General features: G+C 34.6%; 3 protein-coding genes across 5 annotated transcripts; 1 reads left to right on the top strand and 2 right to left on the bottom strand.

Annotated features, from left to right (window-relative positions):
• Positions 1 to 246: 246 nt before the first annotated feature.
• Obp10 (odorant binding protein 10) lies at positions 247 to 2,518 on the bottom strand. Of its 2 annotated transcripts, none has more exons than XM_083042158.1 (6): positions 2,377 to 2,518; positions 1,658 to 1,745; positions 1,323 to 1,375; positions 1,006 to 1,162; positions 554 to 618; positions 247 to 450 (listed from the first exon to the last, which is right to left on the bottom strand). In XM_083042158.1, the coding sequence occupies exons 1-6, from the start codon at positions 2,434 to 2,436 to the stop codon at positions 433 to 435; spliced, it is 441 nt and encodes a 146-aa protein (XP_082898284.1). In that variant the 5' UTR covers positions 2,437 to 2,518; the 3' UTR covers positions 247 to 432. The 2 variants fall into 2 exon arrangements, with proteins under 2 accessions (XP_082898284.1, XP_082898285.1); XM_083042159.1 differs by having other exon boundaries at positions 1,018 to 1,162.
• A 2,961-nt stretch (positions 2,519 to 5,479) lies between these two features.
• Positions 5,480 to 10,473, top strand: LOC145938476 (uncharacterized). Its single transcript, XM_083042150.1, has 7 exons — positions 5,480 to 6,001; positions 6,200 to 6,468; positions 6,830 to 7,286; positions 7,380 to 7,886; positions 8,053 to 8,303; positions 8,519 to 8,766; positions 8,867 to 10,473. The coding sequence occupies exons 1-7, from the start codon at positions 5,888 to 5,890 to the stop codon at positions 9,169 to 9,171; spliced, it is 2,151 nt and encodes a 716-aa protein (XP_082898276.1). The 5' UTR covers positions 5,480 to 5,887; the 3' UTR covers positions 9,172 to 10,473.
• A 298-nt stretch (positions 10,474 to 10,771) lies between these two features.
• Bcs1 (mitochondrial chaperone BCS1) lies at positions 10,772 to 12,984 on the bottom strand. Of its 2 annotated transcripts, none has more exons than XM_083042152.1 (7): positions 12,555 to 12,984; positions 12,299 to 12,490; positions 12,014 to 12,153; positions 11,740 to 11,934; positions 11,394 to 11,627; positions 11,129 to 11,299; positions 10,772 to 11,039 (listed from the first exon to the last, which is right to left on the bottom strand). In XM_083042152.1, exons 1-7 carry the CDS (start codon positions 12,683 to 12,685, stop codon positions 10,825 to 10,827), a joined length of 1,278 nt encoding a protein of 425 aa, XP_082898278.1. In that variant the 5' UTR covers positions 12,686 to 12,984; the 3' UTR covers positions 10,772 to 10,824. The 2 variants fall into 2 exon arrangements, with proteins under 2 accessions (XP_082898278.1, XP_082898279.1); XM_083042153.1 differs by having other exon boundaries at positions 12,566 to 12,685.
• Positions 12,985 to 14,474: the final 1,490 nt, after the last annotated feature.

Genomic DNA, 14,474 nt, shown 5'->3' with positions numbered 1-14,474 from the left:
CTACAAACGCAATATCAAACTCCATTCCATCAACGAGAGCGCCATCAATTTATTTATATCACTCACATCTGCCAAACATTCCAATGGACACTATATGTAAATTACATATATCGTAAGTCTCATTTTTAAAAAATATCTTTTTATATATCATAATTTTTGTAAAAAATTTGAATTTTACTTCTCTCGAAAAGTCGATTCATGCGCTTTTGCGACGAGAGGATGTAAGAAGTAGGACATACCAGGATATCCATCGATTAGATCGTTGAATTCTTTATTTCATCGACACATCATGTACGGTTCATGCAATACGGCGCGTTACAGCAGTTACATGGAAAGTGGTTTAAACGTAAAAACATCTCAACACATTCGGCGAAATTGTATCTTGAGCATTTTGTCTTTGGTCTTCCTGTTTGCCGTTCGATCCTTCCACGATTAAAATAGATAGTAAGTCTGAAACACGAAAATCGCGCGTGAGATGATGAATATTGATAGTGTATATATATATATATAATATATAATTTGCCCAATTTCATGATGATTCAAAGTCACTTACTCTCGGAGACATTTCCGCGTAACACTTGTTGAACGTGTATGCGAACTCGCAATTATCACCCTTTGCTGCGAACGGAGAAAAATAATTGGCGATTAATTAGATGTCACGAGACGCGATACGAAGGATCGTGTGTAATCGAAATAAAATTTTATAATATATTAAAACAAAAAATCAAATTTAAAAGAACTGCGATTGAACATTGAAAGTCTTCAAAACTGAAGAGCTGACATCAGCTGATTATTAAAAACATTGTTCTCTCTCTCTCTTGAGCTGTCAAGTTCGCTCTTGCTAGCTTTGAAAATGCTTTCGATTTTAAAATAAAATTAAATTAAATTAAAATTAATTAAATTTATTTTTTAATAAAAAAAAAGAGATTCAACGCGGTTCCGCAAGTTTCGAGCACACGCAATCGATCGAGGAGAAACAAACGAAAAAGAAAACATAGTAGATACCCAAATAGTTACCAATCCCCTTGCACTCGCTAATCGCCTTCTCGACCTCGGTTCTGAAGGCTGGTATTCTTTGGAAGAACGTCAGCATACCGTTCAGACTTAGCTCTCTCTTGTCGTCGACCAGACCGAATTGCTCCCAGAGACAATACATGTAGCACTGCGTGCATAAATAAAAAAGACCGGATTTAATCCTCTTCTCCTTCGATGTCTTACAAGTCTTATATACTTTTACATATCTTTATTGGCTATAGATAGAATTCCCGGGATTTCTTTGCAGTCAAATTGACAATAATTGGCAATTCATGCGTTCAACTCACCTTCAATTGACGTGTTTCCGGCCATTCATCGTTTCTTACCGCTTCTATGTCGGCTGAAAGAAGGATTCAATATGCACTTGTTGATCTACATATTTCGTATATACACATTTTATCATAAATTCTTTAAGACTATCGTGGATACGTGAAATAAAAATTGACTCGAGTGTCTGTCAATTTTTTTTTTAATTTTTCTATTTAATTTGACAACAGAATGACGTATGTGTGTGTGTGTGTGTGTTAACATTGTATGCGCCGCCGCATGTGTGATTAAATGAAAGATTCGATCGATAGTTTCGAGTTGGGAGGTGAACAAACTCTCGCGTTGAATAAAATACCTGTAGCAACTCCCGTTTGCGTTTGGCAGGCATTTACGACACTGGCTGCAGTCGCGATCATCTGATCGGAAACGAAGCTGGGTCTCGTCTGTAAAATAGACGAAATCAGTGCTAAAGATTAATTAGTTGCAGCCGCGATAAGCGCTTTTAATCGCGCAAGCTATCCTGTCTCTATATAAGCTGACAATAAATTTCGTAAATGTAATTACATCCTTTTTTTATGTCACTTGAATTTTATTGTCTTAAGTATCTAATTATTTTTAATAATTATTTCAATATTGTTTTTTATACGGTCTTACTAGAATTATTTTCTAAGATTTCACACAAAAGAAAAAATAGAAAAAAAGTAATGCTCTATCTCCTTTTAATTTAAAACATTTCATGCTGGATGAAAAATTTGAATCTTCTTTGCCTTTAACGTGAGAAAAGCGAAATTACTTCAAGATGAAAAATAAGGATTGTGAGAGAAAATCAGGAAAAACAAAATCTTCCTTCATCCCTATCGAGTCAGAGATATAGATTTGGGTCTAGCTTCTCGATTTCAGAGGACTCTATAATAACTAAACAAATCATAAATTTTCCAGATCAATTAATTTACCGAATTTTGTCTTTATATAATTATTTTTCTTCTGTTAGATCCTTTCTAGATGGAGCATAGTCCTCATTCACGCTAAATCCGTCTACGTCTCAATCAGAGATCATCTATTTCGCATACGTACCCCGCATAAGACGATCCAAGCCTGGAGGAGAAAACCCAGGGCGAGCGCGAGGAGCCTCATCCTTGATGATCCCGAACGAATCTCTCGTCCTTGTATGTCACTTCACGGATCTCACTCCTTACTGGCGGCTGCTGCTGCTGATGGTGCTGATGGTGCGTGCTCCCTTTGCCGCCGACGTTTCCGGCGCGTGTCGACTGACGAGCGTGCGAAGTGCGCGCCTTGCGCGAGGCGAGGGTGCGACTGAACATCGGAGACGAGAGAGAAAGAGAGAGACAGAGAGACGTAGATGGTCGGTCGGGGGATCGGGATGAAGTACGGGATCCCAGAGGCCAGGGGAGAGACAGAGATGGAAGCTGCGCGCCCCTCTGGAAGAGCTGCTGTGATTCGAGAGCAGGTCGCGAGCTACTCATCTCCTTCTCTCTGATTCTCATAGTCCGCTGCCCTCGCACAATTACAGATCGATATTATATATTTCGATGGAAAAATTTAATTAAATGTCATTAGAATTTTATACGACGCTCTACGTATATTTTGCATGAGAGGTGGGAAATAGCAAACATGAATTTCATCGCGATTGAACAATTGGGAGGGATTGATTGATCGTTATAGATTAGACACAGCTAGTTTCATTGAATTAAATTTTTCAATTTAATTTTAATTTAATTAATTTAATTGAAGCAACAATACGACGTGTCCGAAACGTCCTGTACGTGTGGCATGAATATACTGAATACGCGATATAGCATGCTCCCTTTTCATCGCGCAAAGATAAATTACTGTCTCCTCAGCATAGAAGCTTTCGATTCTAGGCCAGGTCACACACGTAGATAGAGACAGATTTAATTGGCGGATGTTACCAGTTTGCGATCCGACCCTACATAATCTCTCTTCTATACGATGTCGACACAAATATGACTCTTCTCATCTCTCTCCCTGCTCCTTCAGTCTTCATTTCCGTGTACGCAGTTTTATGTATATCGAATCGTCTCGAAAAATCCTTTTCATTCGTAAAGGTAAGATTTAAGAGAATCTTACCTCCAATTTACGAACATATGTACCTAAACATAAAAGATTGTTTATAGTAAAAAGTAAGTAAAATTTTCGATGAATAAAAAATTGAGAAGATAGAGATTAAAAATTTTGATTTTTAATTTATATAACATTATTAGCATTTATGACAATTACTTTTTAATGTTAAAAAGGAAGTTATATATATAATTTTACATTTATTTTAGTGAATATCGTCCGACCAAAATAATCTGTTTCTACTGTCGCATTGAGAACTTATCACAGCCATTTCCATTATTTGCATATTTGTTTCTTTCATATTATTCTATAATTAAAATAAAATAAGTATTTAATAAGTTTCGGAATAAGAAAGAGAAAGGAAATCCCCCGAATGTATAAACTGAACAATCAGTACAAACAAACAATTCTATCTAATCAACGCTTTGTACGATTAATTATACCTTCAACTACTTGCTCCGTATCATTTCACGTTATTAAACGATTACTTAATTAAAGATGTGCAGTTAACGATTAATGAAAATCTAATTAAACTGCAGATTTATTATTAAAACAATCGAGGATAGAACTGTGGGAAAATATAGTATTTATTCTATATCTATATATATAATAAAAAATTAATTTTCATACATATATATATACCTTTTCAAGAGTAGCGCATGTTGCATATCTGCATATTACTTCTTAAAAAAATACATATTCTACAAAAGAGATATTCTAACAAATACTCTTCTTCGTCTCAATTATTCGTATATAATATTTATAACATATATAGCACGATGTAATAATGCATTTATATGTAAAAATAACATAATAACATTATATATAAAATTACTTTTATATAGTATTTTTATATAGTAAATTATAATACATTAATATCACTGGATCCGCCAGTGCATATTCATATATGTACATATTCATAAATGTACATACATATTCATATATATACATAAACATAAATGTACATACATTGCATATTCATATATATACCATAATCATAAATGTAACATACATATTCATATACAGGGTGTCCCAGACCACCCGTACACCCCTTTTAAAATGAAAATAAATATAAATGTATATATATATATATATATAATATATATACATATATGTATATATACATACAAATAATGTATATATATATATATATAAATGCATATACTATATTGTATATGTATATAATATATAAACATATTCATATATATTAATAATAAATTATATATTCATGCAGTCTTTATAAATTTATAAATTATATATCAATGCAGTGTTTTAAGTATTATATATATATATCTTTTGTTATAGAATATCTCTCTTTTATATAAAACGTTCATTTTTAAAAATTTTAAATACAAAAAGAGAGCATAAAAATACCTGAAAGAGCCGAGAATCGACAGATATACAATGTTTTTCATGTTTTCACACAGATTCATCGCTGATGCAAGTCTGGTAAAAAAACGCAGCTGACACGTGGGTCGTGCGAGGAACGAGGAACGCATTTTGTGGGTCAATACAATTCCGGCGAAGGTGGGCGAGCGCGCCCGAGCGCGGACCCCGAATAACCTCACTTCTCTGGTACAGTCGCCCGCGAAATTATTGACCATCGAACGCGACCCTGCAATTATATAAATGCGCTCCATGATCAATCGCCTTCGACCAGTATAATTAAAAATAATTAAAATTATTTAGGGAAACATTACGCCGTATAGATATGTCGTACTCACGTCAAACTTGAGTCGCGAGCTGTCAAAATTAACACTAATTATAACGCTATTTCGACGAGAGAAACTCTCGCGACATAACCCTTTCACTGACTGTACTTTTCCCGCTCTTGGTATAGTCCGCGGAATAAATATTGACTATTATATCTCGTCGTCGGATCAAGTTTTGACCGGCGACTCAGCTGGGGCTGATAGTTTCCTTGTCCCTTGCAGAAGCGAGCGAGATAATCGAAGGGTGAGGATCGAAGTTGGCGCGATTCAATTGATCGATACATCTCGATCGCTTTCCTCGCGGACGTCGCGTCGTCGCGACGTCATCGGCGTCCCGGGTCCCGGTTGTCGCGCGGGGACAAAAGATTCTCGACTGACTGTACACACTCGTATGCAGCACGGACGGCGGTGGCAGTTTTATTGACCGCGCCGAGTGTTCCCTGTCTCGTCGCACAGGACGAGAAGCGAGGACGAAGAGGACGAGAGAGTCCACCGGCGATGCGGTGAAGCCTCCGCGAGAATTCGTGATTCGCGAGAATCAAACGACGATACAATGTCTGTGCTTAGGAAACGGCGTCGTTGAATTGATCCTGGCTGGATCCGAGCTAGGGTCCAGGATGCTAGCGAGTGACCGCGAGGTCGGACTCCTCGAGTCTTGAAGGGAAATTCGTTTGGTCGCTTCCCCTTCGTCGTCACGTGATTATACTTTGCGTACGTCTCACGCGTCGCGTGAGATTTAAATCTCCGAGCTACCTAAGATCAACTTAAATAAGATGGGTAAGACTAGAGGCGTGCACGAGACGACCCCCGAATTGAGGAATCGGATGGTGGGAATGTACGAGGCCGGTCTGGGCCTGAGAGAGATCGCCGCCGCGATCAATTGTTCGGTACGTAAAGCTTTGTTCAAGCAATGTCTAGTTTGATAATGATTCTTATTAATAATTGTGGAGTAATTGCTCTGCGTATATTGAATAGACTTTGCCTTTTAAAATTTCAATTATAAGAATATTTTAGCTTGCGTACTTTATGTTACGCAGTTCAGGAAGATAGTGCTCTCACCTTATTGTGTCATGATTGTATTGCAGCAACGTACGGTGAAGAGATGGTTGAATAGATTTGACAAGGAAGGCACAGTAGAGACACGAGAACGTTGCGGTCGTAAAAGAGCCACTACCTCGGAGCAGGATGAAGCAATTGTTCGTCTAGCTACTCAAACACCCATAACAGCGGCAAAAGCTGTGCTTCCTGCGTTAGGTCTCTCCTGTTCCGTGGATACTGTGAGAGAAAGGCTGCATAGAGCTGGAATTCATAATTGGAGCCCTTCGCGCAAATATATGCAAAAGATTCCATTGGGGTTTGTATTTTTAAGTAGAAGATCTTAAGTGTCTTGTACGATTCTTACATATTATTTTGCGACCAAAGAATATAGAATAATATAAGATGCAGAAATATACATTAGAGACAGACTGAGTTTGAACAGACAGAATTGAGACAGAAATTTTGTTCTATTTTTCGATTTTGATTGTTATGTGTTGTACAGATTAACATTTATAGTATATAACAGTCATAAGTATATGTATAATAAATTTATCTATTATAAACTAAATAAATAAAATCTCAGAATATATCCAAAATTAAAAAGACGAATCTTGTGTAAAAATATAATTTTCTCTTTTTTCTCATTTAATTACGCATCTCTTTATCTTTATCAATAGTGAGACGGACGGTGCAGCAATTCAGCAGGCGGTATGGCGACCGACCGGCACCCAATTGGGCAAGAAGAAAACTTCCAAGGGCTCGAACAAGTCCGTGAAGAAGGGCACCACGAAGGGTACCACTAAGAAGAAGAATCCATCGAAATCGAAAATCCCCAAATTCCTAGAGGTGTACGTCGACGGCGCTAGCGATTCTCTGAAACAAAACCAAAATACCGAGCAGCAGCAACAGCAGCAGGAATTCGTTTTTCCTCAGCAAAATCTTCCTCCACCGCCTTCCGCAACTCAAGCCACTGAAATGCAACCTTCTGTGCAACCTCTATCAACGAGCCAAACGGAATTTGGTAACACGTTGAGTCTGACGCAACAATCGCAGTCCATCTATCAACATCCGGGATTGAACATGGGACAAAATTGGCCGCTGGATTTAGTACAAGGCAGTCATCATTATCCACAGGTTTGTCTCTTAGCGCTTATTTATAATATAAACGTGATACATTACATAGTGAAATAAATTGTATCAAAAATTACTCATTTGCATTGCTTATAGGAACAACCGATATCTCACGAGCACTCTCTGCCGCAACAGCAGCAACTGCAAGAGCTGCATACGCAGCAGGAACAACAGCATCATGCGCGACAGACCCAGCAGCTTGTGCAAGAGCAATCGCGATTGCAGGATCAGTCACATCAGCAGAATATTCAGAATACTCATCATCATAATCTCGATCAGCAGCAACTGCCGGTGGAGCATCAGATTCAACAACAACGCTTGCACTCTACCATACCTAGCCCGGAACAGACGATCGTGAACATAGGATCGGACAGTTCTTGTAGTTCCAACGAGAATAGTCAATCGTCTTGCGAGCCCCAGCAGAATAAGGAATCGTCGAAGAAAAGTGATGGGAAATCGGAACGGCAAAAGAAGAAGAAGAAGAAGAAGGGCGGCAAAGCGAAAGGAACATTGGAGACGAGCGTGGAGATCAGGAATCGCATGATTGGAATGTCCGAAGCCGGATTATCGACTCTGTCCATCGCTCTGGCAATCGATAGATCGGTATGTAAAGTTTACTCTTTGTGTTGATTCTATCTATTAAATTATATCTCGTAGAATCTCTGCCATTTCTATCGTATATCATGCGAATAGATATGAAAGTTGTATTACGAACTCGAGAAAAATTAATACAGAGAGATTTACATGGACGTGGTTTTGAATTAATCAGGAACGTACTGTTAAAAGATGGTTAGAACGTTGGCATAAAGAAGGCAATGTGCAAACGAAGGAACGAAAGGGCCGACGTCGGATCACTACCAAGGAACAAGACGATGCTATCGTCGCGATGGCGACTCAGCATCCTCTTACCGCTGCTAAATACGTAGCGCCTGCGCTAGGTCTAAAATGCAGCGTGGATACAATTAGAGAGAGGCTTCATAAAGCTGGGATACACAGCTGGAAATTAGGCAAAAAGCAAGGGTTAGAGTGTGAATTATAATATTCTTACATTTTTTTTCCTCAAAAACGCAAAGATAATCTCCGGAAATTTTTGTCTAAAAAAAGATACACTAATTTTTTTTTTTTTTAATCAGGTAATTTATCATTGAAATTAAAATCCTTTCATAATTCTTGACTATCTTCTCTAACACAAGAAGTAAAATGTATAATTAAATGTGATATATTTTTTTCTCCAGAGAAGGGAATGCGGTCCACACTGTTCACTTGTGGCAACCGAGTGGGAATCGCCCTAACAAACTGAAAATGCCCGGAGAAAAGAAAAAGAAAGGTGCTGGTAGTAATAAAAGACGCGATCAGACAACAAGAAATAATCAAAAACGCGTCGCGCGGAAAAAGAAGAACGACGAACCGTTGAGAACGACTCCGCCTCCAACGAACATGATACCAGAGCAGACCGCGTTGCCGTTCCACAATCCTGGAAACAGTAAGCATCGTCGAAGAATATCAACGATATCTTACAATACATACACATATTATTTATTCGAAAGGGTACTAATTAACTTTATAAAATCACTCTTCTTCAGTGGCGAATTACGCTTCGGGTCCTAACATAATGCAACCGATGCATAATATTGGCGCATCGGTGCCTCCCGCACTGCCACAACCACTCCCGCCTCCACCACCGGCGCCGCAACCGATGCAACAACAGCCGATGGGTCCGATAATGCCGCAGAGGCCGGATTGCAGGCTAGCACCGACCATAGTTCCGCCCGTGTCGGTCAATTCCGGCGTCGCCTATCCATCGTGCATGGTAGGAGGTAGCGGACACGCGGGTCACATGGAGCAAACGGATCCTTTGAATTACGAACCCTACATTTGGAGTTTTTAAATATCAAGTAATGACAATCTAAAATCGCGACAGAATATTGAATGAAAAGGCAGCGTGCATTTGAGGGAAATTTTATCGATCTAATTTTACATTTTGTTTTTATGAAAAGAAACTCGGAAAACATTTGAAAATCAGTATAGAGATTATGTCAATTTTACACTAGGAAAATTTTTTTGCGCGATTTGACTTGTGCATAAATTGCAATATTAGAAAATATAATCATGTGTAAGAAGAAAGTTTGGTGAGTTTATTGTTATATATCTGTGAGGAAAAAGTTATATTAACTTAAAAATGTTTATGGTAACATGCAGCGCATTTAGACCAATTTAAGTAAATCAGCATAAAGATAATAATTTGTACATATAGAATACATATAGAATCCTGTAGAGTAGCGAAAACATACACATCACATTTATTTTGCTATGATATATCATCTCTTTAAATAATATGGAGTCATATATATAGTAAAAATCAATATTTATACGATTAGATTTAATACTTTATCACTTTAAATTTTAAATCAAGAGCATTTTGTTTTTTTAATAATGTTACTTTTAATGATGTTATTTTTAATGATTGAGAGAAAGAGAGAGAGAATAAAAACAAAAATCTGAATATCAAACACAACTTAAGTAAAAAATGTAGATTTAACAGGTAAACTACTTATTAATAACTGCATAGAGAATATAAAGTCCAAGAAACTTTTTAATAAATTCTCAGCAATAGATCATCTATTTTCGATATAATGTGCTATCTTTTTTTTGTGAGAATTTTTATAGATGATTTCAGATAAAATGTGTATATTCTATGATATATATTTTTAATTATTATATATATGAATCTGCTTTGAAATTATAGTACAAATTGGCATATTTCAGTCAGAAAAATGTGTAGCAAATCAACTTTAAACACAGGCTGCCAAAATACTTACATTTAACATATAAACTGCCTTTTCTATCATACTCATATTTACATACACGTATCATTTTTTTTTAATGACAAACATAGAGATATATAACGTTGCCGTTATATACATATATGCATGTATATATACTATTATAAGACTGTTACTGTTTTCTATACATCACATCACATTCTGACAAGTAGCATCTGACTAAAATCAGTATTTGTATCGCAAAAAAGTTCTGTTACGATATACTTAGGTTTTAATTTAATTAAAAGAAATTTTTTTTTTAATACAAAGCAGTATTCATATAATTCGTCCATATACAATTACTGGTGGTACAAATGCAAAGTAGTGCATTAGAGAGAGAAAGTTACACGAAAAGTAGGAGATATTGTAAAAATATTTCAAATGTTTATTTTCATTTGCAATACTATTTGAAAAGAATATTATGTACACTCACATCTTTATAAGTGAATGTATTTTCATAACACGTAACATACATTAACAATGTATTACAAAGTTAATAGAAATATTTTCAATGACGTTCTTATTGAGATCTTTATTCGTTTTATATTTGTTTTATAAGAAAAAATAAAAATGATTACTACTCACTCTCCACATACTGTGTGTGTATGTTGGCTTCTTTAAGAATAAAATATCTTTGTACAGAAGAGGGATATTAAATCAATTCCATAATCACCAACATGTACCTTTACTTTAAATTATGGCTACAGTTTCATCTTTTATCATGTAAGTTCCCAAATTTGCGTGACGTTATTTATGACCGCCTCGGGATTATTTTTATGGAACATAAAGTAGCCCTGAATTTGCGCCGGACTAACGTTTCTTTTAAAGCACGTTACGTTCTCTGCAAATTTCTTTGCAAGTACACCAGGATCCTTACCCGGTTCCTTATAGAATCGCAGAAACATTTGTTCGACTTGACTTGTGCTACACCAACCTGAAAGAATATAATAATATATTGAGATTATTATATGAGTTTCTCAATTTTTAACATTTTTAATCTTTGATTTTTCTATACATACATACCAATGTATTCTTTGACATCGACTCTGCCTGGCCTAACAAGCGCAGGATCTAATCTGTCCAAATAATTGGTTGTCATAAATAATATCCTAGCTTCCGTGGAGGCTACACCATCCAAGCAGTTCAATAAACCGCTAAATGTCACTCTATTGAGACCATCATATGCTGCTTTAACTAAAATACAAATTGAAAAAAAATATATATATATGAAAGTAACGTGATTTCTTTGTGTTATGATTTCTCATGTTTTCAGAATCACTATATATACCTTCCTTAGATTCTTCTCTACTGCTAAAAGCAGCGTCAATATCCTCCAGCAGGATAATAGTTTGCTGTGGAGCCACTGCTAATAAGTGATTCAATCTATCATCCGTTAGACCTCTCTCGGATAAATTTAAAACGCAAATACCGCGCTCCAATTCTCCGGCCAGCGCGGTAATGTATGAAGACTTTCCGCATCCTGGAGGTCCATGTAACAAATATCCTCGGCGATACGGAATACCTGGAAAGATTATGACTCATCAGAAAGCAGTAATGCTGGGAGAAACCACACAAATTTTTAATCTCTGACACATCAGACATTTATAATCAAATAAAGAGTTAAGTTTAAATACCTCTTTCACTGTACCATGTCGGATTATTGATGAATTCCTGACAATCGTTTATTATTCTCTTGGAAACGCCGGTATCCAAAACGACAGATTCTAATGGTCTCTTCTTCTTGGCGTGTCCAAACTGTCGCCACTCGCTTCCCATGGCAATGTACATTATAGTCTTTCCCTCGTGCTCTTTCAAAGCCATCTGTCTAGCTATACGAATTAAGAATTGCCTCTGATTTCCCAATTTGTTATATAACGTATCTGTAAATATATTTTGCAAGAACTCAACCTTCTTCGAGAATACTAAAGTATATGTTTCTGTCTTTGCCGAATGCTGTCAACTGCACAGTTTCCCATGGCACACCCATGTGTAGGTCTAAGGTCTGTTGCTCCCTCGTTCTTTCAACTTTTATCCAATTTCCCTTATATCTGCAAAAAATAGGAAAGATGATTAGTATAATTAGAAAAATTTTAATACGCAAAATAAAATCATGATTATATATTTTATAGTATATTTTGGCAACAAGCACAAAAAAAACAAGTATCAAAGATAAATCTGGCAATATCCTCTTACTTGAAGAAATGAGTTCCTATACTTGGAATAAAGTCATATTTGATTTTCACGTGACCAGTTTCTTTCTGTTCAAAGCTAGTCTCTACAGAGAGATGTTGTGTCTTCCGTGCACCTTTATGCGTGATCCATTGCAGAACCCACTGATAACTCTTATCACGGCATGGCACTTCCAGAGTGATCATATAATGTCGCCTAAAATAAATGAAGAATATTAATATGATTTACAAAAAAATGAATAATATATATAATACAATACTTGAATAATACAGCTCCAAATTGGGCTCCCTTTCTCAATAAAGCAGCTCCAGCCCCAAGTCCAAAAAGACCAAAGCCAGCACCAAAGTAAGGATTATCGGACAAAGTTTGAATGTATTCAACAAATGTCATGATGCAATTTAATATTGTACAATTTTTTTATATAAATATAAATGATATAAAAATGTATATTATATTAAAGATTAATAATTTCTCTTTGTGTGTGTTGGAAATTTATTCATCTCAAGCCTTCTAATTGCAATAATCATTTCAGTTATATAAACAAAAGTAAAATGTAAGTGAGTTGTAAGTGTTGAATTTTTTTTTAAGAATGCTTTTAATTTAAAAAGTCTATTATTTAATTATTTATTATTTTTATTATTTAATTATTCTTTCATTATTTTATTAGCTTTGTTGTATAAAATTGTACAATCATAGGTTATACACGCTATTCAAAGAACAACTTGTGGAGGGGATATTCTGGAAATTCATCTCGTGATAAATTGCCAGACCGGTGTTTTCGCGCATGCGTATGATTCGTATATCCATATATTAAAATTAAATTAATATTTTAATCTTATAATTAATATATAATTAATAAAATATTGCATATATATTTTATTTATAATTTAATCGTGATGCGAGAATAAAGTAGATCTCTATTTTCTATTAAAGATCGCGAACGATATATGGAAATTATTTTTTATTTAATATTGCATTTAACTTTTTAATTTATGATGTCAAAATTAATTAATATTGCTTATTATTTATTGTTATATGTATTGATTGATAGTGTTTTTATTAACTTATGTTACTTTCATTGATCTACACTACTTTCATTGACCTATACCACTTATATTGATTACATTATTTTATATCACTGTTTTGCATTTAATCCCTTAATTATAATGTTTCAAATTAATTAATTTTGCTTATTATTTATTATTATAAATATTAACTGTTAATATTTTATTGATTTATACTACTTTTATTGACCTATACTACTTACATTTACTACATTATTTTATGTCACCGTTTTACATTTAACTTTTTAATTTATGTACACATTTATATATATATATATACATTTGTGTACACATTTATATATATATATATATATATATATATATATATATATATATACATTCATTTATGTACACATTTATATATATATATACATTTATGTACGGATTTATATATATATACATTTATGTACGGATTTATATATATATACATTTATGTACACATTTATATTTTTATTGCATTTGTATTTAGATTATTTTAAGCATATCAATCATATTATTTCCAAGATCATCTTGTTAAAAACTTTATAATTATATATAGAATGTTCTATAACTTAATTGCGCAAACTTTTACTTTTTCGAAAAAAAATTATATAATTATTCTTTACATTATTTTTTAATTATTTTAATTATTATTCTTATTTTTATCTGTTTAAATAATGCATAAAATATATAAAATAATAATAATGTAAAAATATATAACAAATAATATAAAGTAATAATGTAAAAAAAAAATATATATATGTATAACTATAGAACAGACTGCACTATCTCTGCAGTAATATGTGTCATTTATGTCCGAAAAATGGTCTGAGTTAATAGGGGAATATAATTTGCAAAGAGGTAGTGTCGATAGTGCAGCAATAAATATATTCGAAAAATCATCCGCGTTAATAGGAGAATATAATTTGCAAAGAGGTAGTGTCGATAGTGCGGCAATAAATGTCTTTTAATATGTCCGAAAAATCGTCTGAGTTAATAGGAATACATGTTATGCAAAGAGGTTGTTCGAAGTAACGTCGGTAATGACGGTTGGTAAATTATCGATGTTATTATCGATAAATTAGCAACTTTTATTATCGACGTTACTTCGATCTACCTCTTTGCATAATATGTAT

The sequence above is a fragment of the Prenolepis imparis genome, unplaced genomic scaffold (genome assembly GCF_030444845.1).
Source record: "Prenolepis imparis isolate NDT839.2.m4 unplaced genomic scaffold, iyPreImpa1.0 SCAF_7, whole genome shotgun sequence".
Classification (NCBI taxonomy): domain Eukaryota; kingdom Metazoa; phylum Arthropoda; class Insecta; order Hymenoptera; family Formicidae; genus Prenolepis; species Prenolepis imparis.
This window is presented reverse-complemented; position numbering and strand designations above follow the sequence as displayed.